The following is a 27,748-nucleotide window of genomic DNA, read 5'->3' on the forward strand; positions in this document are numbered from 1 at the left end:
CCACAAGTGACCAAGACAGAATTTCTCCTTACAATATCGATACAATATCAAGCAGACAAGTGATGAGAATAAAGAAAAATGTTAATTAGGGGGATTATTAGTTGATCCCGAATACCAAATTCTCCAAATTAACATCACAAGAACTATAGGGGAGACAGTAAGGAGAATTACTGATTAAATCTTGGGAGTTAAAGGGTTAAGAACGTTGTCAAGTTTCTCTGAATGTGGACTGGTACTATAGTGGTGGAAAGAAGCGGTGAAGGTGGAAAGGGTTCTACCAAAAATTAAGGATTATGCCATGAACTGACCAGGACTTAAACCTTCATCTCTGAGTTTCGATCTTAAGTGTGGCGGTCTTCCCAGGGTGAGATCATTTTGAGTAAAAAGGACAAGTCTGCGGATTTACATGTACCAGGCACCCGTGAAAAAACACGACGTAATTCCCATGCATTTGACTTCGATGTGGTCATAAATAATGGTTTTAAATGGACAAAGCCGGACCCAAATTGTTAGAGATTGTGCCATTTCTAGGCATATGATAAAACATCTTGGATATCTCGGTCTACCCTAGAGGAAAGCTTCGACTGAAGAAAACTTATCATCAGCTTTTACGGCTTGAATTTCCTCTATCCACTATTTTTTTTTTCGCTTCTCTGTTACCGTGCACGTGTAAGGATTTGGCGGGCCACTGACAATTGATCAAATCGGCCAATCAGCCTGCACTGAACGCACGCATTGAAATTTATAAGACGCAATCGGTTGTAGGATTATTGAGGTATTGGACCACTGTTCGACGGTTATGTGTGGGTAATATTAGCAATATTGGTAAAAGGAATCATAAAAAGTTGACACTGGCTAAAAAGTATATTGTTCTGGACGTTTCGGCTACTACTGTTGCCTTCTTCGGCAAATATAAAAATGCAAATGTAGAGTCCTGCTTGGTATATGTCCACGATGTGTGATAAAACTAAATCTCGAAGGAATTTTTTAAGTGCAATAATAGTCCCTAGAGTATTTTGATTGGCTCTAAAAATTCTTAATGTTATTGTATATGTTTGGTGGCGTTATGTGTTCGTTTATGGCGTTTCTATCTCGCATGGAACGCCAAGCTTCAAGAATTAGTCTGTTGCCACGCCGATGACCTGTCAACAATTTCATCACTCTCCAAATCTATTTGGTGACTGTGAAGCATATGGTGTTTGGCCAACAAAGAGTTTTCATCCAATGTTGCGATGGCCTTTGTGTGTTCTTTCACGCGTGTTTTTAGTAAGCCTAGAAGTGACACAATCTCATATGCTTGGCTACACACCGATTATTTTTAACATAGGCAATATATTCGTTCTTTATTGGTATACTCCCATGTTAGAGGTTTAGCCACCGTAACAAACTGGTTTTTCTAAAGATTTTATTTGAATGTTATTGAACTGTTCAAAACAATTACTCAATATATCTTGACGCAATTGGCATCATGTCCTTGGCGATGTTATTAATTCTCCCCGCGGACGCTGAACTGAATGACGGACGACAAAACGACTTTCACGTCAGAGGTTAGGTAATAAGGAATATGAAATCAAGTGGCTTTACAATCATTACTGTGTACATCACGACGCGCTAAAATCACTCATTTTACGTGTAAACCATTTGAGGCAAAAGAGCTTAACACTGTGACGACTAAGGTAGGTATACAGAGTTATGATTATACCTCTCATTACGTTAGAATTGTCAAATTGAAACGTTAATGAAATTGTGCGTAAGTGGTATCAAAGCTCGTCTTTAACGAGAACAGTTATATTAAACTTTCTTAGCGAACTGTAGCCATATATTTTGCACAGGAAAACGGCAGCTTGGGTGTCGTCTGCCGCTTTAAGCCTTGACAGTAAGCATTCAAAAACGAGTATTATTTTCCTTACGACACATTCTAGTCGAATACGATGAATTGCAAAGCGTAAAGCTGCTCATTCATGCGTACTATTTACGAGTTCCTCACCAATAAACTCTACTTGATTCTGACTACAAAGATGGTGTCCATGTTAAAACGTTGTATGTTTATTATAAGCAAGGGCTTATCCTTTCGCTACCAAAAGAACTGATTAATTGGCTTTCTGCACTAATTTTAGATAAAGCCTTTAAAGCTTTGTTCAAGATGGCAGAATTTTACGAGGATGAAAAGTCAGTTATTATGTGAAGAAAAAAATCAACAAGGAACAAATAATTATGATAAATATAGGGTTTCTCCGTCAAAATGACGACATTTCTGATGTACATCAAGAAGTGATATTTTCCATTTCAAAAAAATCCAGTAAATAAAAAAAATATTCCTTCAAAGTTTATTTCACGATGTTAGACAGTGTTGACGTTGCACTAACGACAAATTTGTTTTTTCAAATGATCCAACACAAAACCCCACGCAGTAAAAGTTTTGACGCAAAGTTGTCGTCAATACTTTGTCTAGCCAATCCCACGCGCAGAAAGAATATTTGAAGGAAAAATTTCACCAGCTTCCATTTACCTTGAAGAGATTCTCGTATACACTGGCTCATACCTTTTCTTGGGCATAGCTCTATGAATCTCTTCGTTTCTCGGAAAAGATACTATATATGGACAAATATCTAATAACTTTGACTCGCCCAAAAGACTATTGCTCATATAGTAAAACTAATTCCGCGATGACTGCATGATATCACTAAATTTCGTGCGGAGGATTGAAATAAAGGTTGTTCATACCACAGGCATCCCAAGCTCGCGTCTCGTGAAAAGCGCGTGGGCTCGGGATGTCTGTATCTTATTTATATTGTGTGGTCACCTTGAACAACAGAGATGTGAACGTGACGTGCTAAAATTAAAATACTCTTATTAAAAGGTAAGGTTATTAAGGGAATAGTCGTAATCAACTCACTTTTATAGTTTTGTTGAATGGCATACGACAATGTTTTATTTCCATTCATTTCCCAACACCTTAGTAAGACATAGACCCTAATAAAGAAAAATTTTTTTGTGATTAAATTTTTCTTTAAAATAATTCTGTTTTCGCTGGTTTAGATTATCGGCCAACGATTTACTTAATATGTAATAAGGTTTTTGTTATCTACATTTCATAGCAGTTTTCAAAGTGCGTTTTTACGTTTTACTGCTCAGGTTGTTTTAGATAATAATTATTTTTACCTCATAATAAATTCTTGCTTCATGGATATCTTTTTATGGCAGTTCAGGTTTTTAAACTTATTTTTTGACCCTCTTCCGGTTGACGCCAAAAGATGTCAGTAAACAGCAAGTTTTTGAACTGCTACTTTTAAATCGTACCTTTGATGTTAGCTAGATCGACATTACGTTTCCACTTTATTTTCAACATCTTGTAGATAGATACTATACAGAATGGTAGAATGTCTAATGGTAGAATATGTAAACATCATCCTTGTTCTTTTTTTTTTTTTTTTTCTTTGCATTTCCTTCGGAGGTTACATTGATCTCTTTAATTGTTCAATGACTGAATTTTAGTTGCTTCTGTCCTGTCCTACACACGGTATCTTCCCCAGGAAACAGATTAGATTATACTCGACTGCCCACACCCAATATTTTACCCAGTAGGAAACATTATGGTCGGTGTGCTTAAACCATGTTTGGCCAAGAAAAATAATGGATCACTGTGCGATGTAAGCGTCTGGCTGTTCCTCTCTTCCTTTTTCAATCTTCTTAAATGTTTTTCTTACCCCAAAATAACACTTTTGTGACGATATCACTGAACTTTGATGTTATAAGTATTGACATAAAAAAAAAGACCGATATATCGTGACAAACACGGCATGACCAGCCACGCTGATTTAAGGGATCATCACCGGGAAGGTGGCTTCGTCTCAAAACTAGTTCCTAAAGACGTTAGTTCCGATTTGTCAAGTTAAATATCTTACACAGTGTTATTTCGGCAAATTTTGACCAAACAAGAGTAATCGCTTCGAAGACCGTTCACAAATGAGCTTTATATTTTCTTTGTTTCAGTGAGTGACCTCAATAACTTTAAACAAATCATCTCCAAAACAACGTCGAAGTGAAACATCTATTTAATCCCGTCTTCGATCATTGGGCGGCAGTCTAACAAGGGCCTCAGCACTTTGGGAAAATTTTCCTTTTTTCTCGACGGTCGACCGGAAATCGGAAAGCTTTACGTCATCAAACTTACATAACGAAAGGCGTATCGCGAGAGTCATCAGAAGACGCTACAAACCACTAATTTCACAGTTAGATCAGAAGTGGCTCAATATATCAACACCGAGGCAACTGAGGTAGGAATGTACCACATTCATCATGTCATAAATTGCATTGAAATTTAATCACAATCGAGTCAAAGTTCTGATAGTCATCCTCTAGCTTTTATGTCAACTGCGGCCAAACATTGCGTTCCTGTAGCCGTGCTGATGCATTAGATTGTATCGTCACACTGAAAGCTAGTGTTTTGTCTACCAATTTTCACTTTGGGCAGTTAGCATTCAATGGCGAGTCGTGTTATTTTTCATAAAATGTTTATTCGAATACAATACAATACAATTAATGGCAAGCTTAGTAAACGCAAATCGATGTGCTGATGCGTTCTGTTCAGCTACCAGTACAAGATGGTGCAGGGCTCATAGCGTGACAGAAGTTTTTCACTTTCTCACAAGCGGATGGTAAACAAGCAATCAATAGTTTCTTGCGCATCAACTCGACTCTATTAACAGAATGTTTGAGCACGTAAAGACGCGGTTTATTTATGCGCCTCTGGGGCTTCCGCTTTCTTCATAATAGCAACGGAACAATTGGCTGTCACATCTCTGAATTATTTTAGGACGTAAAAGCTTAGGGGTCAACATATCGAAGTCATTAGAAAATGCAAATTCACTTAATGTCACTCAAGAGTGAGTGCTAAAGCTGTCGAAAGCAAACCCGCTCCGTTAGATGTTTATTATTTTAAAAGAGAAATTAAGAGCTACCTAGCTGTAAGCTTATAATTATTCAAACGCTTGTGTCAGTTGAATTTGAAACATAGCGTCTCAATATTTGGAAATGCCAAGCATTTCTTTCAAATTCTACATTCTCTCGTAAGTGTGCTAGATGACTACACATTGCCCTAAAAAGACTCTCCGCAGATTTAATTTTACCCTCAGAAGCTTCACAGCTATCTTCATCTCACGTTAAACATTTCAACATTGTGACCTACTGTTGCTTCTACGTGAAGACATTATGGAAACGCAACTTGATATAATCAACTTGATATCAAGTAAACAGAGCCCTCTCAGCTCACATAACCTGTATGTCAATATCCGGGCTAAGGGAGAGGACGTCACGTGATCTAAGATGCTTTTCACCTAAATTTCAAAGTTCAAACGGAAGATTTTCAGTCTTGGATGAGTCTCCTTCACGCACTTTCTTACGATCCCACGCGAGCCTCGGGCATTTAATTAATCGAGAAGCGTGGTGCGCGGTTAGGCCTGGACAACGATAACATTATAAGAGTTATCTGTTGCTTAAATGTTAATATATGGAAGAACAGGAAATGTACTGAGTAAGCCGTTTGGTCTAAGACTAACTGCAATTATAATTAAACTTAATAGATGTTATCAACATGATTTAGGCTTGGGATTTCGGATAGGGTTATCGTTAAAACTGAAGACCAGGTTCGGGAGATTTTATTGAGAAAATCACTAACTTCTGGTTCAAGTTATCCCTTATATACACTCATTTCTCATTTTTGTTTCATTTTCGCAGTTTTCAGCGACTTCCCTCGAAAAAAGACCTCAAAAATGTTAACGCTTATGGTTATTTCTACCTTGGCCGAGACAGCGTTTTCGTTTTAAAATGTATCCGGACATTGTATTTGTGAAGAGTTTTCCCCGGATGTAAACCTTTTCACTGCTATTGTCTCCTCTTTGTCTTTCAATAGATTTGATTTGCGGCTTTAATATGGGAGGAATAAATTCAAAGAAACTCAAGGTGATACACGGCTTCACGAAAAAATCAATTGTTGGAAGCAGAGAAGAACTTACCGAATGTGAGTATAACTGAGTCACTTAGCCTAAATATAACTTTTAAAAGTCGTAGAGCTGATAGTTTCTCTGAGTTTTTGGACGGGTTAGAGATATCTAGGCTTCTACAACAGAGGGCCTATTTGCCTCAGGCTTGTCCATACTGGTCGTCAGGATCTCTCTCTTTCCAGCCACCTTAAGAATGGAGAGAGACTCGGCGCGATCCTGAAAAGCGGTTAAATTTACGATCTTAGAAGAATGTTGGTGAGTCGACGAAAATGATAATATATTCCGGCTTCAAGTGGGAGCACAGGATGTGGAATGTTGAGTTCATAATACTCTTGTGTTTTGAATCCATAGGGGAAAACATGGGATTTAAACTTTACCGAGAAAGAATGGGAGATGAGTCATATTTCAAGAAAATGAAAGAGGCCGACGAGGTATGTCTATTTCTGATGCATTCAAGATCAGGGGAAATGATAATTCCCACAGGCGAACCCAGCAGTGTATTATCCATTCAAAACAAACTGAAATTTCGGGACACCTTGATGAAAAAATCTTCAAATAGCCACAGGGTGCAGGTTGCCTCTCTTTGTAATCCGTGACTTTAACTGAAATAGCTCTACTCCGTCGCTGATTGGTCGGCTTATATAGTACTTTCCGATCAGGGGCTTCTATTTTTAGCCATGGCTGCTAACCCAAAATAAAAAGTTAGACTTCATTTGGGTTTCTCTTATGTAAAAGTGTATTTTAGAAAAAGGATTTTGGCGGTGTCGGCTTAAAATAAAACAGGTGTTGGCTTAAAATAAAACAGGTGTTGGCTTAAAATAAAACAGGTGTTGGCATAAGGTGTGGACAAACTAAAGGAGACAGAACATTGACAAATGATAGCAAACAGGGGCAAATAAACTAAACACTATTTCTTGAAAAAGATATTGAAGGGATTTTCTCGTGCAGCTAGTGACGTCTTGAAACAGCGGCTGAAGTCAGTTATCAGCCTTAATTAAGAGATTATGATCTCTTACATAAATTGATTTGCAGACTGCTCCAACACAGTAGACGAAGGGGTCTTTCTTTGTCGTTATACGGCAATATATCCCAACTTTTAATAACGACTTAATTTATGCATTTTTATCAGCCTCCACCTGACCCTGGACCCCTCAGTGCATCACAAATGGCTCGATACGTCAAAAAGTACAAAACCCGTTTCGCCTTAAAAACTCTGATTACTCGTCAACGTGGGACCCACGCTAAAGGTGTTGGGGCTATAGGAACCGTAACAGTGGTAGAAAACCCTCTTCTTCCCGAGCACGAATTCTTCAAAGTGGGGCACGTATTCCCAGTCCGCCTCCGCCATTCCAACCTCGTGCGAACGGATGATACTCAATTAGACGTAAGGGCGGTGTCTCTGAAGTTTGCGGACAATGATTTCGACTCGCCGTTCGATTTGATGATGCATACGGGTGAAGAGGCTGCTTTTTGGAACATAGTTAGTTTTGATAGAATGTTGACAGCATTGGCTGGGGGTCCAAAATTATTCAAAGCTTTCTGCTTGGAGGATCCATGGCAGTAAGTCCGTCAAAATTTTTTTAAATTACATTACATATCAGACATAGAATGCTCAGAGGCTTTTGTGTATCTTACTTTTATTTATATTTTATAACATGTTTATATTGGAAAATATTGACTTTGATACGATATAAATCGGGTGAAATCGACCAGTTCTCGATTTCATGGGAGAGTGAAAACGGAATTATGCTCATTCAAAGGTGCAGTAAAAGAGACTACGCTCTGTAAAATTATGTAAAGAAAAAAATGTCTTACAAGATGCCTATATTGACTCTTTAGTCGTTTTTAACTGGCTAATAACTTTGCCTCTTTATCTCAGCTTCCACTTAGCCATAGCAGTTTTCCGACGAGCTCCTAAGTCGTTTACTGATCAGCGGTATTACTCGTGGATGGCGTTTGAATACAAAGCAAAAGATGGTGTACCACGTTACGCAAAATTTCGCCTCGTTCCCGCAGATGACAGAGAGGAGACTGGTTTGATGACAGAATATGACCAACGGAAACCATGGTAATTTTTTTGTATTAACAATTTCCTTCCATGATCGTCCAAGGATATGATCATCACTTGAGAGTTTCATGATCAGATAGCAGTGATAACAACCGAGATGGTCAATGCTGTATGTCCAGCAACTACTCTCCCCAGCCCGATTTGCCGATGACAAGTTTATACTACCTTTTTTCATATAACATTGAGTATTATTAATGATAGGCATGCTTCGAGGTGCAGCCTCTCAGACAAAGCATGGAAGAAACTAAGGGAATAATTAGAACTTTGTTCGTTGATTTGGTGGTGTGTCGGTCTCTTATACTCTTGTTCTGTTGATCATTTGATCTGTTCGTGTCTGCTGGTCTGTTTTATTGCTAATTTGATGAAAAATCAAGATGAATTGTTCACGAGAAAGTACTCAATCAAAACCAAATGGGACGTTCTAAACAGACGAAACTTCCTTCGTTCTAGGGTGCCTGCCAGATGGGAAGACGAAAAGAGACCCGAGAGTTACTTAATCCCAGAATTCATGAATCAGATTTCTGAAGGGGAAGTAAAATACAAGCTTCAAATACAACTGCACGAAATAAAACCGGATGACTCACATCTAATTTTGCACGCAGCCAGGGCTTGGGATCAAAAAACACATCCCTGGTTGGATCTTGCTGATGTCACTCTTACGTCGGTGTTGCCAATAGAGATAGTAGAGCGCACTCGTTATTCATTGGAGCATCGCCCCCTATCGCTTGGCATTCCTCCTGCTGACACAATTTACGACTACAATTCCATTGCTTACTTGAGGTCGAAAATTTATCCCACATCGAATATGATGAGTTCAAACAGGCCTCGTAAAAAGGTATCGAGAGAGCAGATGCTATCCGAAGTGAGTTATTGCGTCAAGGTGAAAACAGGAAATCGTAAGGGAGCAGGAACTGATGCAGAAGTTGCTTTGACGATTACAGGTAAGCCTTCCAAAAGTACGATGTACAAGATGGTAGCAATACGTTTTCATTTGCCCCGCAAATACAAGCGCAATCATGCACAACATTATCTCTCATTCTTTTCTTAACCATGGAATATATCGGCATGATCAATAACAATAACATGACAACCAGCAAAAACCATACAAGGCAATTCAAATTTGTCTTTGCACTTAACCTTACTGAGTCTCCTCAGTGTTATCATTCTGGGAAATAAATACTTTAGCATTTGTGTGCGGGTCGCCAGTGAAAACCATGATTGATGGTATAGCGGCCTTAATCGATTGCAAAGTGGTCTAAGGCATGGGTCTTCCTCAAAATTCTTCTTCTCTTCATTCTTATTTTCGGAAGCTCTCTACGTGTAATGTCTGCAACACTAAAAGGATTTTACACGTAGCGTATCACCGTAACGAGTTGACTGTTACTGATACCAGTAGTGTCAAATAACAAAGTAGTCCTACGATTTCATTCTTTAATCTCATTGTCAGGTTAATGTCCCTATACCAATAACGAGTAAGTTTACAACGGGCTATTTATTTCAGCTGCTTTATACCTTAAGGATTCTTAGAAAAGAAGGTCACATTAAGGTACTTGGGCTAAAGACCAAATCTGTTTCTAGGGACTAAGGGAAGAACAAAGCCAGTTACCCTAGAAAAATGGTATCGCAATAACTTTCAGAAAGGACAGGAAGACACTTACATCATTAATGCAGAGGATGTTGGCGAGCCTTTAATTATAAAACTCGAGAATAACCAGGGTGTCGGATTCCATCGCTCCAGTGATTGGTTCGTTGACAAGGTTGAGATTAATTGCAGCTCAAACAGTCAAACAGTTTACGAATTTCCATGCTACGGATGGGTGCAGCAAGAGGCAGTTTTCTTTGAAGGGAAAGGTAGGTAGAAGACTACTTTCTTCTGTATAAGTGTCACACGACTGAGCGGAGCCCAAAGCGTATGGTCAGAATTAAAATTCTTCATGCGAAAGAAAAGCTAAATGACCAGACTTTGCATGGTCGGTTGGGTCTTTGTTACTGGAGAGTTGTTGTATAAAGTTACTTTTGTATCGGCAATTACAGAGTTAAAGATTTAGAGTTATGCACGAATTTCTAAAGGTGAAATTCATCTTGACTCATCCCTTTCTTTTCTCATGAGACAATTTAAAACTAACTTTCATGATGTGCAATTTTGTCCCTTTTAGCAAAGTTGATAACAGATGAACAACACGAGGTACTGAAAAAGCAACGACGCCTAGAGGTTCAAAAGCGGCTAGAAATATACCAGTGGGGAGATGATCCCAATTTTGACGGATTTCCAGGGTTTATCAAATCCGAGAGCGTGAGGACACTTCCAAAAGACGTACGATTTACAGAAGAAGCAATCGATGACCTCTACCAGGCAAAGCGAAAAGCGTTAATCAACCTAGGGCTGGTTAAATTGCTGAACATGTTTGAGTCTTGGGAAGATTTTCATGATTTCAAGAAGGTAACAGATTAACACTACAGAATCGATGCCCAATTTCAGATCTTGAACATTCTCATTTTCAGATGCTAACAAACACTACTTTGCAGGCGTTCGTCTCTTTTGTTGGAGAGGTTCCTCTGGCCTCCAAGCGCTGGCAAGATGACCGTTTCTACGGAGCACAGTTCCTTAACGGCTGCAATCCTGACACGATCATGCGATGCTCAAAACTTCCCTCCAACTTTCCCGTGACACAAGAGTTGGTTGGCAATCTCCTAGATGCGGATGATACACTGCAAAACGCAATAAAGGTACGGATCTCTACTCTTCATTGAGTATCAAATTCGATCGTTAGTACTAAATATCTAGATAAATGTCAAGAACTCAGGAACTTTTAGGGGGAACAGGACAGTAAACATCTGTAACGTAGAGAAGTACAGCAGTTTTCAATTGAGCGTCCCTATACCTGTCACTTAATTGAAAAGTAATTCCCTTAACCAATCATAACAAAGGTTTCATCATCATTAGCCAATGAGACCTAAGAGTGAAAAGAAGCAAATTGCTTGAAGTGCGGAAAAACGTGAGTTATCAAGTTTTTAGTTTTACATCTTATTAGTTGAAAGGATGGCGCAAGTCTTCTGGACCAATCACAGAGCAGGGTTAAGTAAAACCAAAGCAATCACGGATCACTTTTGACATGCACTCAATTGCAAATTGTTGAATGACCAAAGGCTTCCCCAACTAAAATTTAATTTTGTGGTGTCGGAAAAAAAAACCTTTCTAAGAGGATCCGGAAGCAAAATAAACAAATTGAATTATATACTCCAATGGATTTTTTGAGAGCATTTCTCACTCTAGCTTGCAATTCACCAGAAAACCATCCCTTTTCTAAAGAGGAACAATTACTTTCCGAGGAAGATGTCGGCAATAAGAGTTGTTTGTATGGAACATTAAGTAAAGGCTTTTATCACTGTATCATTTTCAGGATGGCCGTGTGTACATGGTAGATTACGAGATTCTTGACGACATTCCACATTATGGCCAAAACGATTCAAAACTAGAAAGGCGCTACACGTCTGCATCTTTAGGTTTGTTCTATGTTCGAGGTAGTGGGGATGTAGTGCCAATAGCAATTCAGTTCCATCAAGAGCCAAGTGAGACAAACCCAATATGGACCCCAAATGATTCTGAGCTAGACTGGACCTACGCCAAAATGTGGCTTCGCAATGCTGACTCACAATGGCATCAAGTAAGTCTTAAAATGTTAGTCCTGTATTTCGAATCCTAGCAAGACAATACTACCCTTTTGAATCAGTGTTTCTGCCTTAACGTATTTCTCTCGATATCTCTTATAGAATTTGATCGAAATTTCCTTTGCATTAACAGATGATAACCCATCTACTTCGTACTCATCTTTTCATGGAGCCTGTCGCTCTTGCCAGCAGGAGGCAATTGCCAGCACTCCACCCCTTGTGGAAATTATTGTCCCCTCACGTGAGAGGAGTTCTGGCCATCAACACGCTTGGAAGAGAGAGACTTATTCCTGCCGGAGGTGTGGCGGACAACACGCTCAGCCTGGGTGGTGGAGGTAAGGCCAATGAAGTGTACATTAAATATGAAAGCGACCTTCGTAAACATTACTGAAGTAGTAGTGAAAATAATGCCTGAAAAAATTCAGGCTTGTACAGGATGTGAACCCATGACCTCTGCGATACCGGTGCGGTGCACTACCAACTAGGAGCTGCTTTTTATGTTGGTTCGTAGTACACTCGCGAAGTGATGGATCAATGACTGTGAATATATTAAAATTATTTTTGAGAATTTTTTTTTTCAGATGTTCTGAATTTTTTTTCAGTCGTTATTTTTATTTCTGCTTAAGTAATGTTCATCACTGCGAAGATCGCTTACATTTTCATTTCTAAAACCGCAGTTCACAAGGATGATATTTATTCGTTAAAAGTGGTTGAAGTGTACATGGTTACAAAAATTTAGGATCTATTTTCCCTCAGTGGTGTTCTTAGTGCTGGGACTGGCGCAGAAGAGCAAATCAATGAAACATATTTAAATGAAAATATTATGGGTGTTAACCCTTAAATTGGAGAGAGGAAGACCAGTGGAATTCTGGCTTTTCTATTCAGGGTTCACACCACTCAATCAGGTTGCGTCCAGTCTTTAATGTTGCCTTAATGCCATACAAAAGGATAATGGCCAAAGACTAAATGAGTGCAGTGTATGATCGCCAGTTTTGCTTTATAGACGTGGATGAGGCTACTCTTTAGCTGAGGAAATTTAAAGATTATTTATTTTACAGTGCATGGTGTCTTCTTATCCCCAGGTCACATAGCTCTTATGAAGAAGTATTACAAGAGCTTAAGCTGGTCATCGTATGACCTTCCCAAAGTGTTAGAAGAGAGAGGGGTTTTTGATGCAAATAAGCTTCCTGGCTTCCACTATCGAGACGACGCCTTACGTCTGTGGCAGGCCATCGGCGATTTCATCAAAGACATTCTATCAGTTTACTACCATTCTGATCATGACATTCAAATGGCAAGTATTGTGTTTGTGTTACATCCCAGTGTCCCTCTGAGGTTAAAAAAAAAGTTCTCGGGAATGCTCTTTATATTCCAGTGTTCTTCTTGTACGTCATTAGGTTAAAACCCTGGACGTACTCATCCTTCATATATCTTTAAGCAATTTTCTTAAAAGCGCATGCAAACATATCCACTCTAAACACTAAGAAGTTCTAGACGACTCGTGTATCTGAGAGTCGTTGCTCGTTGGGATATAGCTTATTGCTGCATCGTCAGCCATTAATTCTCAGCGAATATATCTTACAGCCCTTGATATTAATGCAAAAGCAACGATTCCAACTGTTTCAACCAGGTCTTTTGAAATAATGGTTTAACAACTCTTCACAGGACACAGAGCTCCAAGCGTGGATTCTGGATCTCCACAACAATGGTTATCCTGTGCGTAACGGGGAGAAATGTCATGGCTTCCCTGTATCGGTTAAAAGCATCCCAGAGCTGACACATCTGCTGACTATCATAATCTTCACCTGCTCGTGCCAACACGCGGCTGTGAATTTTTCTCAAATGGATACTTTTGGTTTCCCGCCAAACGCTCCCGCTCTGATGCGACAGCCGCCTCCCACAAGGAAGGGAGTTGTAACCATAAAAGATGTCATGAAATGTTTACCAACAAAGCATCAGGCGGGAGTAACCATAGCAACAGTGTATGATTTGACACGCATCTTTCCAGACGAGGTAATTTTAATTCAGGTCAGCCTGATTCAAAATATGACCAGGGGATGTGGGGAAGATAGCCAAATTGATCAAAATGCGACATATTTAAGTATCCATTATTGTGAATGGTACGATATTGGTTGAATTCAAGTTTGAACACGAGACTCACTGTTACCAAAGATTGTTCAGGTTACGGTAGCTTCAAGAAACAATTAGGAGTTGCCACGAGACTAGGATAAGATGAGGCATGTCAATCAAAGGTCACCCCCAGCATTTTAAAGGGTTTGACTCACAGTTAACGACCCTTGGAACCCATTCATCTTTCTGGTCGGAGGGAGACTAAAAGTCTCATCGACCTCTTTATCGGACAAAGCTGACGTGCTGACTTGTGGATAACTCTTCTTACCTTCACTTACTAAAAAATCATCCGTTTTTTTTTCTCCCCAAGCGTTTCCTTGGTGACTATACGGACGGCCTATTCACCGACAACGCTGCATTGGAAGCAATTCTACGCTTTCAAGGAAAGCTCAATGAGATTTCCAGCGCAATAAAGGAAAGAAATAAACGGTTAGAGGTCCCTTACGAATATCTGCTGCCAGAGAGAACACCAAACAGTATAGCCATTTAGAGATACTACAAAAGAGAACAGAATGGCCAGAATACTTGTCGAATAAATGACTAACTACATCATGGAAGAAAGCTACCATACCAAAACTTCGTTGTTACTGAGGGGTTAATCTATATTTATGTCCATAACCAGATAGGAGACAAAGTTTACACTGCTTCTTTTTTTATAGAAAATGTAAATGTTAAATAACGGTAGAGCTAACCAGAAGAATATTTGGCAATTTTCTAGTGATACTAGCGACATCATCTGCTACCTTTTTGGTTAATTTTACCATTCCACCAATATTTGTAAAATGCTTTTATCGTTTAGGCAATTATTTTAATGATCATAATCGAGGAACTCGTGTATGACAGATCCAAATCAAACTAGTTATAGTCCTCTCCCACTGAATGCACTCCGATTGCGTTGTATTGTGGTAGCGTTATTTTCAACATGGTGGTGAAAGTGGCAGAAATCAAATAAGTTGGGGTGTTCCTTTTTCCTTTCACCACGGGTAAATTATATTTGATTTATTCTGAATGTTTATTGGTGTTCTCTGTACGTATTTATCGCGTATTCAATCGTTCTCAAGGACAAACACATTCACTGATTTTTAATTTGCTTTGATCCTTCTTTAACAGCTCTGACCAATTATTCATTTTAAGTGCTGATGTTCGAGACCGGCTAAGGCCGCAAAAAGGCTTGTTGGTGTGTGTGTAGTGTATTGCGTTACATAACGTCACTATTGTAGGGACATTTCCTATATCTACTTAATCGTATTGTAATTTTACTTTCTTTAATAAAAGTAAATCAAATAATCGCCAGTATTGTATGCTAAATCTACTATCTTAATCAAAGAAAGACAATTGAATCAGCAATGAAAGGAGTCACTTAACCGAATGAGTAACTCAACATTGCTCAAGTAGACACGCCCGGTAAGCCAGTCAAGCGTTTAAGAAAGGTGTTTGACTGGCCAGAGCAACTCCTGCCATTCGCTAGCGCTTTTAAATCTGCTTCCTTCAAGTTAAGCGCTTATTAGGATAAGCCAGATGAGATTGTGTTACAAAAGGTAATATTTTCTTCTATGTAATTTGTTTTTGTTAAGTGTACTTTCTATCTCGCAAAAAATAACTCAAGATACTTTTCTCAAAACCTTCATCGAGATATCCTCTATTCTTTGAGCGTATTTTGAAACTTTGTGCGTTTATATTAAACATGGATCGTGACGAATTAGTTCTCAAGAGGCGTAGCGCTTCTTTTTTTACGGACTTCGTACTCCGACGCCCGGTGAATGACACGAAAAAAAAGAGTTCGTGGGCTAAAAGGTCTATGTTATGCGTTTGCGTGTCAAGGGTCGATTCCCCGTGAAATAATCGTGTCTAGAAATGTAATTTGTGAATTTGATATTATTTATAAAGCTATCGGCTGAGAGTGTAACTGTTGCCATTTCTGCAGTTTCAATTCTTTATGAATCTTGTCAGTTCCTTCCTAGGAACGAATTCGTCGCGGTGGAATGACAGGAGTCGCGCAGGCCCATCAACACTTTTAAACTTTCGAAGGAATGACAACAAACGATGAATCCCCATTGCATTCCATGTATATTCACGCTATTTTTTCGCTGTCATCAAAGATGTTCACCCGACCACGACAACATGCATATGACTGCCTGTTTCTTTTACGACCATGATGCAACGTCATCAGTGCGCGCACACTGCCTGGTTATCACCTCAGCAGGGGAACTGAGTAAAAAAGAAGTCAACATGTTCGCAAAAAAGGTCAAAGCCCCTCAGGAAATTCAGCTCCCGCGTTGAAAAAGCCGCTGATCCTCTTTGCTCGATCGCCGTTTCCTTTTCTTGTTCCAGTGATTTCTTACTGTTTCCTTTTCCTCGTTTTTTTTACCTCCTACTCCACGATCCACACATTCCATTCCATATTTTACCATTTTCATTTCAGTGCACCCTGTCGCTGTTCCCTTCTCCCTCTTATTGTTTTTCTATTCCATGAGTACTCACTTTTTTTGTCGCTATCTCCTCCCCACTCCACCTCCTCGTTCGCACTTTCACTAACAGCTAATTTAGAGAAAAAGCTACATGAACTCAATACGATAATAGTCTGTGGGCCAGCTAATCATGTATTAAATTTACAATAATTTTCTGGAATACGCAATCGATTAGTGTGATACACTTGAAGTGAATAACAGATCCCCCGTAAATGGTGAACACATCGGTGAAATGTGATCATAAGTTTCAGAATGAATTGATTTACCATTCTGTCATTCACTAGTATTGGAGAACTACAAAACGTAAACAGAAGATAAGCATTGTTTATAAGGTCCGCTGGAGTACGCCAATTGCATCCCAATACGTGCCGAAACAACTTTTGAAAGAATTGAGAATATTTTCCCTATATCAACTACGAGGTTCAAAAAAATTTTAAAAATTGTAGTTAGCTCATTCAAAGTCAGCATTACCTTCTTTTTTTCTTTTTGGTAACGAACCTGAGCTCCGAAATGTAACTGAAGTACCTGCATTGTGTCTGTGTTGTGTTCTAGTCTACCTCTCATAAATTGTAATAGCCTCACCTGGTGTAAGTAAATATTGTTTAGTATGTAGAGTAAGCTAATTATTGATTTAAAATTCGTAATGCAAGTGGAGAAGGAATCGTATAATTTGTATTGCAAGCTAGTATTAGAAAAAAAATCATTTTTAAGTAGTCTTAAACATGAGTATTGATAAATATATATAGAAAAACTGGGGGGTAGTATTGTAAGTAACGAGTACATTGTTAGTATCGTAATTATTGTAAGTGATTTTACATAGAGTTAGTATGGCTCTGTTGTATGTAAGTTGAAAGATAGTCTTTAAAGACAACTTCTGAAAAAAAAAAAAATACGAGATTCATTCTCTTCTTAGTTTTTCCAAGGGAGTAAAGATATTAGAGAGAATCAGTGATATCAAAGAAAAACCCGGAAAAAATTGAGCCCCCCGTGGAGGTAATCATGATAAAAATCTAAAATTTTTCCATCGCGTTGGGGTGCAACCAACAATCAAATGAATCAAAGCAACGCAACTTTTCAAAATTTTCTTGGCTTTGTTAAAGGAAAATTGATGAAGCTGCACTGGGTCAAATAGAGTGCATAAAAAGTTCAAAAATCAAAATAGATTGGGTCTTCGATCAACTCAGTTCATAAACCGTTTTAATTGTGTATGAAACGCTACTCAGCATTACTGAATGGACTTTGTGCAATGAGAATAATTTAGAAATCTCTGAAAGAAGTTGAGCGTGGGCATTATGTGTATAGCACGTTCCGTTGCCATCAACAACACCCACATGGTACACAGTAGTGTCCTTCATTACATAACTGATATGTTATCATCAGAGAACTCGCGCTGCCTTCATTGTCCTCGTCAGACGTCAGTACTTGGGCATAACTATAGAGTTATCCAAAGAAAAGATTCCGAGGATTGCGTCATAAACAACAGTATTACCATATCAACGCAACATTAACAGTCAAGCGAATGCAAATGCAAATACAGTACACAATGCTCACTTATATTTAAAGTTTATTCGCGGATAATATTGCACCAAGAGAGCACAAGCTATGCTATCACAACTGCTGCAAGAGCATTTTGAAAAAGAAATGCAAGATAACGTGACAGAGAAAATTTTTTTAAGTTGTATCAATTTGTATTGTGGTTTGTCTTTATAGGAGTGTTAAGCTTCAATAATGCGTTCCATCTTACTTTTGAATGTTTACAAGAGAGCAATTAGTCAAGGTTCAATGATCTAAAGAAAGACGCAGAGTTGATTAAGCTCCTCGAGGGCATACTAAACAGGTTTGTTTACTGAGGGTCTCTATCGCTAGGAAACACGTATTTTCAGTATTTATCTTAAATGACGTGACGGAAACAACCAAAGACGAGGGTGTAAAGATTCAAAGACATGCCGGAATAAACAAAAAAAAAGAAACACAATTTAGCAACAAGATCTACACGGTGAAAACGTTTCAAAGGTACGTGTTAAGCGCTGCGACTTGCATGTGTCGCCGAAGAGTCCTGTAGAATGTTTCAAGACAAACTAGTCTATCGTCACGAGCTCAAATGATTTTAACCTTGCTTATGAGCAATTCGTACCCTCTTCATTTTGACACTGTACTCTGCACATTTCGTCTTAACTCACGGACAGCTCCCGTCGTCCGATAAATAAATTGTTTCACTTCATCAGCAAAGCAATGTATCACCAGGCCGTTAAACGAAACGAGATGAGATGACTCAAAAGAGAGACCCAAGGCTTAGCCGACTCCAACTGACGAAATGAGTTTTTGTAACTTACAATGTGTTTTGAAAATTACAACGGAATCAGTTTTGTAGTCGAATACGTGTCGTGAGGGCGAACTAGCGCCGCTTCAGCCATAGTAAGCAAATTTAATCATAAATTACGTTCAAAGAGCTCACTTTGCGAGTGCAAATGAAAAAAACTGATGGTATTATTATTATTATTATTATTGTATGAAGAAACGTTTAAATATCGTTTAAGTTGTTTCAGTATCAATTATGCGCTATTTCCTGACGCTTCATGGCGAATTAGCCTTACAAATGCTTTTTCTCCTTTCTCACGTCACGACAATAGATTCCTGTTTTGAACAATTTTATCGGTGATGTTCCGCTGGACGAAAAAGTCAATGCACCAGTAAACAAAGAGCATATGGTGAAAAGAATATTGCACTCAATTGCAATTTCAGCGGTATTCCCCATCACTTATTCGTTCCTTCTCACAAGGAGGCCTTCGAGAAAGTAGCAAGGCCTCATATCAGATTAAATCTTAGAAAATATAATCATAAGTAAAAGTAACATGCAACGTGTTTGTCGTCTTTTATTTTGCCCTTCATTCCACGGAACATGGACTGAGCAAGATCATGACAAATTAGCTAATGTTATCTTTTTTACTTATAACATAAAAGCAGAATATCCGGGTAAAGATGGGGATTATTCCTTCAAAGAGGAAGAAGAACAAAGTCATTGGAACTATTAAGAGGCCGACGATTGAAGTAAGCGAAGAACGAGAACCATGTAAGTAGAGAAAAAAAAACTGTTTCAAAGAGAGCATATTTATCCTCTTTTGCTGTCTCTAAATGTTATTATTTCCAGTGTAAACGATTTGAACTAATTTTGGGAGTTGTATGTGTATTTCAACAGGGAAGAATATGGGATTCAAGATATTTAAGGAATCAATGGGAGTGGAATTTTTTGAAAAAAAGATGGCAGAGGCAGACGAGGTGAAGAACTTCTTCATAGAATTTTCATCAAAATTTCATAATCAATATAGCTTTTGTCTCGGTAACGCAATCGCTAACGTCACCCTCATAATTCATAATCGCCATCATCGTTATCAAAATTAGAAACGATTTTCGTCTAGGGTTACCCTCTGTTTAATTTTTTGTCGTTTTTGTTCTCGCTATTGTATTTTTTGTTGTTTCATCGAAATCTTTTTCCCATACATTATCCAAAACACTAAACAACAGTATTGAAGACTACAGCAAAAGGTTATCCGTCTTGTCACGGCCATGACGGGAGTGGGATAAGGAACAAATCTGACTTCTCTTAAGGAATAGAACCCCGCACCTGCGGTTTCCGCGTTGCGATGCGTGACCGTTTAACTACACAGAACTCTTTGATGAGTTAAACCATTACTAAGTTCAAATGTGATACATGCCCTGCAGCTGCATACAGCTAGGATCAACAGTGCCGCACGTTCTTTGCAAGAAAAATAACATGTTTTTCTATAATCAACTACAGGATGTTAGATTTACCGACCTTCTTATGTTGTTCGTGTTTAAGGCCTCTCCAAATATAACCGTGATTTGTAAGCATGACTGATGTCGTGTTTTTGCTTCCCTTTACAGCCTCCACCAGAAGCTGGACCGTTCAGTACGTCACAATTAGCACTTTATGTAAAAAAGTTTCAAGCCGGCTTTGTTCTCAGGTCACTTGTTACACAACAGACGAGAGGTGTAGGTGCATCTGGGGTTGTAACAGTCCTAAACAACCCTCTCCTCCCTGCCCACGAATTTTTTTCTGCAGAAAGGGTGTTTCCAGTCCGTCTCCGTCACTGTAATCTCGTTAAGATGGACGATGCCGAATTGGACATCAGATTAACGACTCTCAAGTTTGCCGACAGTGACTTTGAATCACCTTTCGATCTGTTTTTGTATGCTGGCGAAGAGGCTGCATATTGGAGCCTTTATAGCTTAGACAAGATGCTTAGTGCGTTGAATGGAGACATAAAAGCATTTGAGACCTATTGTGCGGAGGATCCTTGGCAGTAAGTACAATCAATGTAAAATATGTGAAAACACTGATGACCCAAAAGTATAATAACCCAAAATTGTTTTCAGAATGCTCACGACGCCGGCTGCTACATGCTAAGCCAGTAACACAAAAAGACAAAGAGTTGGTCAAATGAAATTTAGAAAGTTAATTTTTTCTGTTTTTACAAATACAGCTTCTATTTGACCATTGCTGCATTTCGTCGAGCTCCTAACTCATTTACTGATCAGCGGTATTACTCGTGGATGGCGTTTGAATACAAAGCGAAAGATGGTGTGCCTCGCTACGCCAAATTTCGCCTCGTCCCTGCTGATGATAGAGAAGAAACTGGACTTATGACAGAAGAAGAACAAAGAAAACCTTGGTAGGACCTGTTGTCCATTCTTTGTAATCATACTAAAAAGTGTGAGAAGAAGCTCGGCTAACTTTAACAAGAGAATCAATCATTTCTTAGCTTACTTCTCCTCTCTTTTCTGTAGGGAAACATTCCGTTGGGAGGGCGATAGGAGACCTAAAGATTATCTAACTTCTGAATTTGAAGAGCGCATGTCAGACGGTGGTATTCAATACAAACTTCAAATACAACTACATGAAATACAACACGAGGACTCGCATCTTATTCTCCACGCGTCTAGAGTCTGGGACCAAGTCACTCACCCTTGGTTGGACTTAGCTAACGTCAAGTTGACTTCGCTTATACCATTAGACGTAACTGAATCAACACGCTCTTCGTTAGAAAATATGCCCTCATCTTTGTCAGTGCCACCAGCCAAGACTATCTACGACTACAATTCCTCGGCGTACTTGAAATTAAAAGTACAATCTGGCTCAAGCAATAAATTGAATCTGCGGCGACCTTCGAAAACAGGGGAAGATATGTCCATTTACTGCATCTCAGTTTTCACTGGCGATCGAAAATATGCTGGTACCAACGCCGATGTAACCCTCACCATCACAGGTAAGACTGAATTCAAACATTGCACTTTCTTCACATTAAATCTATTGTCACGGTTATGCAATGGAAAAATACTTTACAATTCAGAGTTCACCCTCTCTGAAGGCAAAGATGAACTAACGTTTGATATTTAGAATGGTAAATGTTTATGATTACTGCAATAATAGCTTTTTTAAAAAAAAAACGTTTTCCAAGGAACCAAAGGAAGAACAAGACCTCTTTTGATGGACAAATTGCTCCATGACGATCTTAAAGCTGGAAAAGAAGATACTTATCTCCTTGCTGCAGAAGATGTTGGGGAGCTTTTAATGATTAAACTACACAATGATCAAAGTGGATTGTTAAGTGACTGGTTTGTGGAGAAAATCATGATTACCTGTAGCCAAGATCCCCAGAGGCTTTATGAATTCCCTTGCTTTCAGTGGGTACAGAGTGAATCCGTCTTCTTCGAAGGAAAAGGTAAGTGTTGATGGAAGCAACCATGTTGTTCAGGGTTGTATGAAAGGATGACTTTGACAACGATATCGCTGAGATTTTTCGGTAAATTTGGGACAACTGCAACTTCAAAGGAGCTTCGCCGAGGGCCATGCTTGTCAAGAATGAAAACTCAAGTTTTCAAGAATTTCTACTTTTTCAACCCTTCTTATCATCTCTAGCCAAAAAACTGTCTCAATATAATTTGTTTCTTGGGTGTTTCTCTACATTTATCTTTCAAGGCTTCATCCCTTGGAGGTTATTACAAACCTTAAACCTGGAGAGTTGTTGTATAAAGTAACTTTTGTATCGGCAATTACAGAGTTGCAATTGCATTTGCGTCACTTTGCATTGACGACGTGTGCTACAACTTAGTTGAGCTTCCCTAAAGACCGGTGAACTTGTATCCTTTTTGTAATTTCAAAATAGCTGGATAGTCCACACGAAGAAGCCAAAGATTTAGAGTTATGCACGAATTTCTAAAGGTGAAATTCATCTTGACTCATCCCTTTCTTTTCTCATGAGACAATTTAAAACTAACTTTCATGATGTGCAATTTTGTCCCTTTTAGCAAAGTTGATAACAGATGAACAACACGAGGTACTGAAAAAGCAACGACGCCTAGAGGTTCAAAAGCGGCTAGAAATATACCAGTGGGGAGATGATCCCAATTTTGACGGATTTCCAGGGTTTATCAAATCCGAGAGCGTGAAGACACTTCCAAAAGACGTACGATTTACAGAAGAAGCAATCGATGACCTCTACCAGGCAAAGCGAAAAGCGTTAATCAACCTAGGGCTGGTTAAATTGCTGAACATGTTTGAGTCTTGGGAAGATTTTCATGATTTCAAGAAGGTAACAGATTAACACTACAGAATTGATGCCCAATTTCAGATCTTGAACATTCTCATTTTCAGATGCTAACAAACACTACTTTGTAGGCGTTCGTCTCTTTTGTTGGAGAGGTTCCTCTGGCCTCCAAGCGCTGGCAAGATGACCGTTTCTACGGAGCACAGTTCCTTAACGGCTGCAATCCTGACACGATCATGCGATGCTCAAAACTTCCCTCCAACTTTCCCGTGACACAAGAGTTGGTTGGCAATCTCCTAGATGCGGGTGATACACTGCAAAACGCAATAAAGGTACGGATCTCTACTCTTCATTGAGTATCAAATTCGATCGTTAGTGCTAAATATCTAGATAAATGTCAAGAACTCAGGAACTTTTAGGGGGAACAGGACAGTAAACATCTGTAACGTAGAGAAGTACAGCAGTTTTCAATTGAGTGTCCCTATACCTGTCACTTAATTGAAAAGTAATTCCCTCAACCAATCATAACAAAGGTTTCATCATCATTAGCCAATGAGACCTAAGAGTGAAAAGAAGCAAATTGCTTGAAGTGCGGAAAAACGTGAGTTATCAAGTTTTTAGTTTTACATCTTATTAGTTGAAAGGATGGCGCAAGTCTTCTGGACCAATCACAGAGCAGGGTTAAGTAAAACCAAAGCAATCACGGATCACTTTTGACATGCACTCAATTGCAAATTGTTGAATGACCAAAGGCTTCCCCAACTAAAATTTAATTTTGTGGTGTCGGAAAAAAAAACCTTTCTAAGAGGATCCGGAAGCAAAATAAACAAATTGAATTATATACTCCAATGGATTTTTTGAGAGCATTTCTCACTCTAGCTTGCAATTCACCAGAAAACTATCCCTTTTCTTAAGAGGAACAATTACTTTCCGAGGAAGATGTCGGCAATAAGAGTTGTTTGTATGGAACATTAAGTAAAGGCTTTTATCACTGTATCATTTTCAGGATGGCCGTGTGTACATGGTAGATTACGAGATTCTTGACGACATTCCACATTATGGCCAAAACGATTCAAAACTAGAAAGGCGCTACACGTCTGCATCTTTAGGTTTGTTCTATGTTCGAGGTAGTGGGGATGTAGTGCCAATAGCAATTCAGTTCCATCAAGAGCCAAGTGAGACAAACCCAATATGGACCCCAAATGATTCTGAGCTAGACTGGACCTACGCCAAAATGTGGCTTCGCAATGCTGACTCACAATGGCATCAAGTAAGTCTAAAAAGGCCGGCCTGTATTTCGAATCCTAGCAAGACAATACTACCCTTTTGAATCAATGTTTCTGCCTTAACGTATTTCTCTCCATATTTCTTATAGAATTTGATCGAAATTTCCTTTGCATTAACAGATGATAACCCATCTACTTCGTACTCATCTTTTCATGGAGCCTGTCGCTCTTGCCAGCAGGAGGCAATTGCCAGCACTCCACCCCTTGTGGAAATTATTGTCCCCTCACGTGAGAGGAGTTCTGGCCATCAACACGCTTGGAAGAGAGAGACTTATTCCTGCCGGAGGTGTGGCGGACAACACGCTTAGCCTGGGTGGTGGAGGTAAGGCCAATGAAGTGTACATTAAATATGAAAGCGACCTTCGTAAACATTACTGAAGTAGTAGTGAAAATAATGCCTGAAAAAATTCAGGCTTGTACGGGATGTGAACCCATGACCTCTGCGATACCGGTGCGGTGCACTACCAAGTAGGAGCTGCTTTTTATGTTGGTTCGTAGTACACTCGCGAAGTGATGGATCAATGACTGTGAATATATTAAAATTATTTTTGAGAATTTTTTTTTTCAGATGTTCTGAATTTTTTTTCAGGCGTTATTTTTATTTCTGCTTAAGTAATGTTCATCACTGCGAAGATCGCTTACATTTTCATTTCTAAAACCGCAGTTCACAAGTATGATATTTATGCGTTAAAAGTGGTTGAAGTGTACATGGTTACAAAAATTTAGGATCTATTTTTCCTCAGTGGTGTTCTTAGTGCTGGGACTGGCGCAGAAAAGCAAATCAATGAAACATATTTAAATGAAAATATTATGGGTGTTAACCCTTAAATTGGAGAGAGGAAGACCAGTGGAATTCTGGCTTTTCTATTCAGGGTTCATACCACTCAATCAGGTTGCGTCCAATCTTTAATGTTGCCTTAATGCCATACAAAAGGATGGTGGCCAAAGACTAAATGAGTGCAATGTATGATCGCCAGTTTTGCTTTATAGACGTGGATGAGGCTACTCTTTAGCTGAGGAAATTTAAAGATTATTTATTTTACAGTGCATGGTGTCTTCTTATCCCCAGGTCACATAGCTCTTATGAAGAAGTATTACAAGAGCTTAAGCTGGTCATCGTATGACCTTCCCAAAGTGTTAAAAGAGAGAGGGGTTTTTGATGCAAATAAGCTTCCTGGCTTCCACTATCGAGACGACGCCTTACGTCTGTGGCAGGCCATCGGCGATTTCATCAAAGACATTCTATCAGTTTACTACCATTCTGATCATGACATTCAAATGGCAAGTATTGTGTTTGTGTTACATCCCAGTGTCCCTCTGAGGTTAAAAAAAAAAGTTCTCGGGAATGCTCTTTATATTCCAGTGTTCTTCTTGTACGTCATTAGGTTAAAACCCTGGACGTACTCATCCTTCATATATCTTTTAGCATTTTTCTTAAAACCGCATGCAAACATATCCACTCTAAACACTAAGCAGTTCTAGACGACTCGTGTATCTGAGAGTCATTGCTCGTTGGAATATAGCTTATTGCTGCATCGTCAGCCATTAATTCTCAACGAATATATCTATATCTCTTAAATGCAAAGGCAACGATTCCAACTGTTTCAACCAGGTCTTTTGAAATAATGGTTTAACAACTCTTCACAGGACACAGAGCTCCAAGCGTGGATTCTGGATCTCCACAACAATGGTTATCCTGTGCGTAACGGGGAGAAATGTCATGGCTTCCCTGTATCGGTTAAAAGCATCCCAGAGCTGACACATCTGCTGACTATCATAATCTTCACCTGCTCGTGCCAACACGCGGCTGTGAATTTTTCTCAAATGGATACTTTTGGTTTCCCGCCAAACGCTCCCGCTCTGATGCGACAGCCGCCTCCCACAAGGAAGGGAGTTGTAACCATAAAAGATGTCATGAAATGTTTACCAACAAAGCATCAGGCGGGAGTAACCATAGCAACAGTGTATGATTTGACACGCATTTTTCCAGACGAGGTAATTTTAATTCAGGTCAGCCTGATTCAAAATATGACCAGGGGATGTGGGGAAGATAGCCAAATTGATCAAAATGCGACATATTTAAGTATCCATTATTGTGAATGGTGCTGGATATTGGTTGAATTCAAGTTTGAACACGAGATTCACTGTTACCAAAGATTGTTCAGGTTACGGTAGCTTCAAGAAACAATTAGGAGTTGCCACGAGACTAGGATAAGATGAGGCATGTCAATCAAAGGTCACCCCCAGCATTTTAAAGGGTTTGACTCACAGTTAACGACCCTTGGAACCCATTTATCTTCCTGGTCGGAGGGAGACTAAAAGTCTCATCGACCTCTTTATCGGACAAAGCTGACGTGCTGACTTATGGATAACTCTTCCTACCTTCACTTACTAAAAAATCATCCGTTTTTTTTCTCCCTAAGCGTTTCCTTGGTGACTATACGGACGGCCTATTCACCGACAACGCTGCATTGGAAGCAATTCTACGCTTTCAAGGAAAGCTCAATGAGATTTCCAGCGCAATAAAGGAAAGAAATAAACGGTTAGAGGTCCCTTACGAATATCTGCTGCCAGAGAGAACACCAAACAGTATAGCCATTTAGAGATACTACAAAAGAGAACAGAATGGCCAGAATACTTGTCGAATAAATGACTAACTACATCATGGAAGAAAGCTACCATACCAAAACTTCGTTGTTACTGAGGGGTTAATCTATATTTATGTCCATAACCAGATAGGAAACAAAGTTTACACTGCTTCTTTTATTATAGAAAATGTAAATGTTAAATAACGGAAGAGCTAACCAGAAGAATATTTGGCAATTTTCTAGTGATACTAGCGACATCATCTGCTACCTTTTTGGTTAATTTTACCATTCCACCAATATTTGTAAAATGCTTTTATCGTTTAGGCAATTATTTTAATGATCATAATCGAGGAACTCGTGTATGACAGATCCAAATCAAACTAGTTATAGTCCTCTCCCACTGAATGCACTCCGATTGCGTTGCATTGTGGTAGCGTTATTTTCAACATGGTGGTGAAAGTGGCAGAAATCAAATAAGTTGGGGTGTTCCTTTTTCCTTTCACCACGGGTAAATTATGTTTGATTTATTCTGAATGTTTATTGGTGTTCTCTGTACGTATTTATCGCGTATTCAATCGTTCTCAAGGACAAACACATTCACTGATTTTTAATTTGCTTTGATCCTTCTTTAACAGCTCTGACCAATTATTCATTTTAAGTGCTGATGTTCGAGACCGGCTAAGGCCGCAAAAAGGCTTGTTGGTGTGTGTGTAGTGTATTGCGTTACATAACGTCACTATTGTAGGGACATTTCCTATATCTACTTAATCGTATTGTAATTTTACTTTCTTTAATAAAAGTAAATCAAATAATCGCCAGTATTGTATGCTAAATCTACTATCTTAATCAAAGAAAGACAATTGAATCAGCAATGAAAGGAGTCACTTAACCGAATGAGTAACTCAACATTGCTCAAGTAGACACGCCCGGTAAGCCAGTCAAGCGTTTAAGAAAGGTGTTTGACTGGCCAG

At 39.1% G+C, this 27,748-nt stretch overlaps 2 protein-coding genes across 10 annotated transcripts; both read left to right on the forward strand.

Moving 5' to 3' along the window:
• Positions 1-1,305: 1,305 nt before the first annotated feature.
• On the forward strand, positions 1,306-15,158 carry LOC113685344 (allene oxide synthase-lipoxygenase protein). Of its 4 annotated transcripts, none has more exons than XM_089200358.1 (15): positions 1,306-1,676; positions 3,994-4,277; positions 5,912-6,019; positions 6,354-6,433; positions 7,132-7,562; positions 7,882-8,070; positions 8,521-9,011; positions 9,649-9,921; positions 10,227-10,510; positions 10,597-10,797; positions 11,472-11,735; positions 11,873-12,074; positions 12,822-13,033; positions 13,405-13,752; positions 14,180-15,158. In XM_089200358.1, the coding sequence occupies exons 3-15, from the start codon at positions 5,932-5,934 to the stop codon at positions 14,357-14,359; spliced, it is 3,243 nt and encodes a 1,080-aa protein (XP_089056484.1). In that variant the 5' UTR covers positions 1,306-1,676; positions 3,994-4,277; positions 5,912-5,931; the 3' UTR covers positions 14,360-15,158. The 4 variants fall into 4 exon arrangements, with proteins under 4 accessions (XP_089056484.1, XP_027058643.2, XP_089056486.1 ...); XM_089200360.1 differs by lacking the exon at positions 1,306-1,676 and adding an exon at positions 3,779-3,872; XM_027202842.2 differs by lacking the exon at positions 3,994-4,277 and having other exon boundaries at positions 1,539-1,676.
• Positions 15,159-17,870: 2,712 nt separating this feature from the next.
• LOC149048097 (allene oxide synthase-lipoxygenase protein-like) lies at positions 17,871-27,591 on the forward strand. 6 transcript variants are annotated; one of them, XM_089200364.1, is made up of 14 exons: positions 17,871-18,350; positions 19,302-19,407; positions 19,534-19,613; positions 20,241-20,659; positions 20,840-21,028; positions 21,144-21,622; positions 21,815-22,078; positions 22,665-22,948; positions 23,035-23,235; positions 23,910-24,173; positions 24,310-24,511; positions 25,259-25,470; positions 25,837-26,184; positions 26,613-27,591. In XM_089200364.1, the coding sequence occupies exons 2-14, from the start codon at positions 19,317-19,319 to the stop codon at positions 26,790-26,792; spliced, it is 3,213 nt and encodes a 1,070-aa protein (XP_089056490.1). In that variant the 5' UTR covers positions 17,871-18,350; positions 19,302-19,316; the 3' UTR covers positions 26,793-27,591. The 6 variants fall into 6 exon arrangements, with proteins under 6 accessions (XP_089056490.1, XP_089056488.1, XP_089056491.1 ...); XM_089200362.1 differs by having other exon boundaries at positions 18,164-18,350; positions 19,299-19,407; XM_089200365.1 differs by having other exon boundaries at positions 18,331-18,752; positions 19,299-19,407.
• Positions 27,592-27,748: the final 157 nt, after the last annotated feature.

This window comes from Pocillopora damicornis, chromosome 3, assembly GCF_964200805.1.
Source record: "Pocillopora damicornis chromosome 3, jaPocDami1.2, whole genome shotgun sequence".
NCBI classification, from domain to species: domain Eukaryota; kingdom Metazoa; phylum Cnidaria; class Anthozoa; order Scleractinia; family Pocilloporidae; genus Pocillopora; species Pocillopora damicornis.

What these genes read in the sequence shown, in the direction of transcription:
- LOC149048097 (XM_089200364.1), top strand. Translation starts at nt 19,317, where the DNA reads ATGGGGATTATTCCTTCAAAGAGGAAGAAGAACAAAGTCATTGGAACT. An exon ending in TGTAACCCTCACCATCACAG is followed by an intron (nt 21,623 to 21,814) that starts GTAAGACTGAAT and finishes ACGTTTTCCAAG; the next exon opens with GAACCAAAGGAAGAACAAGA. An exon ending in ATTTTCATGATTTCAAGAAG is followed by an intron (nt 22,949 to 23,034) that starts GTAACAGATTAA and finishes ACTACTTTGTAG; the next exon opens with GCGTTCGTCTCTTTTGTTGG.
- LOC113685344 (XM_089200358.1), top strand. Translation starts at nt 5,932, where the DNA reads ATGGGAGGAATAAATTCAAAGAAACTCAAGGTGATACACGGCTTCACG. An exon ending in AAATGAAAGAGGCCGACGAG is followed by an intron (nt 6,434 to 7,131) that starts GTATGTCTATTT and finishes CATTTTTATCAG; the next exon opens with CCTCCACCTGACCCTGGACC. An exon ending in TATGACCAACGGAAACCATG is followed by an intron (nt 8,071 to 8,520) that starts GTAATTTTTTTG and finishes CCTTCGTTCTAG; the next exon opens with GGTGCCTGCCAGATGGGAAG.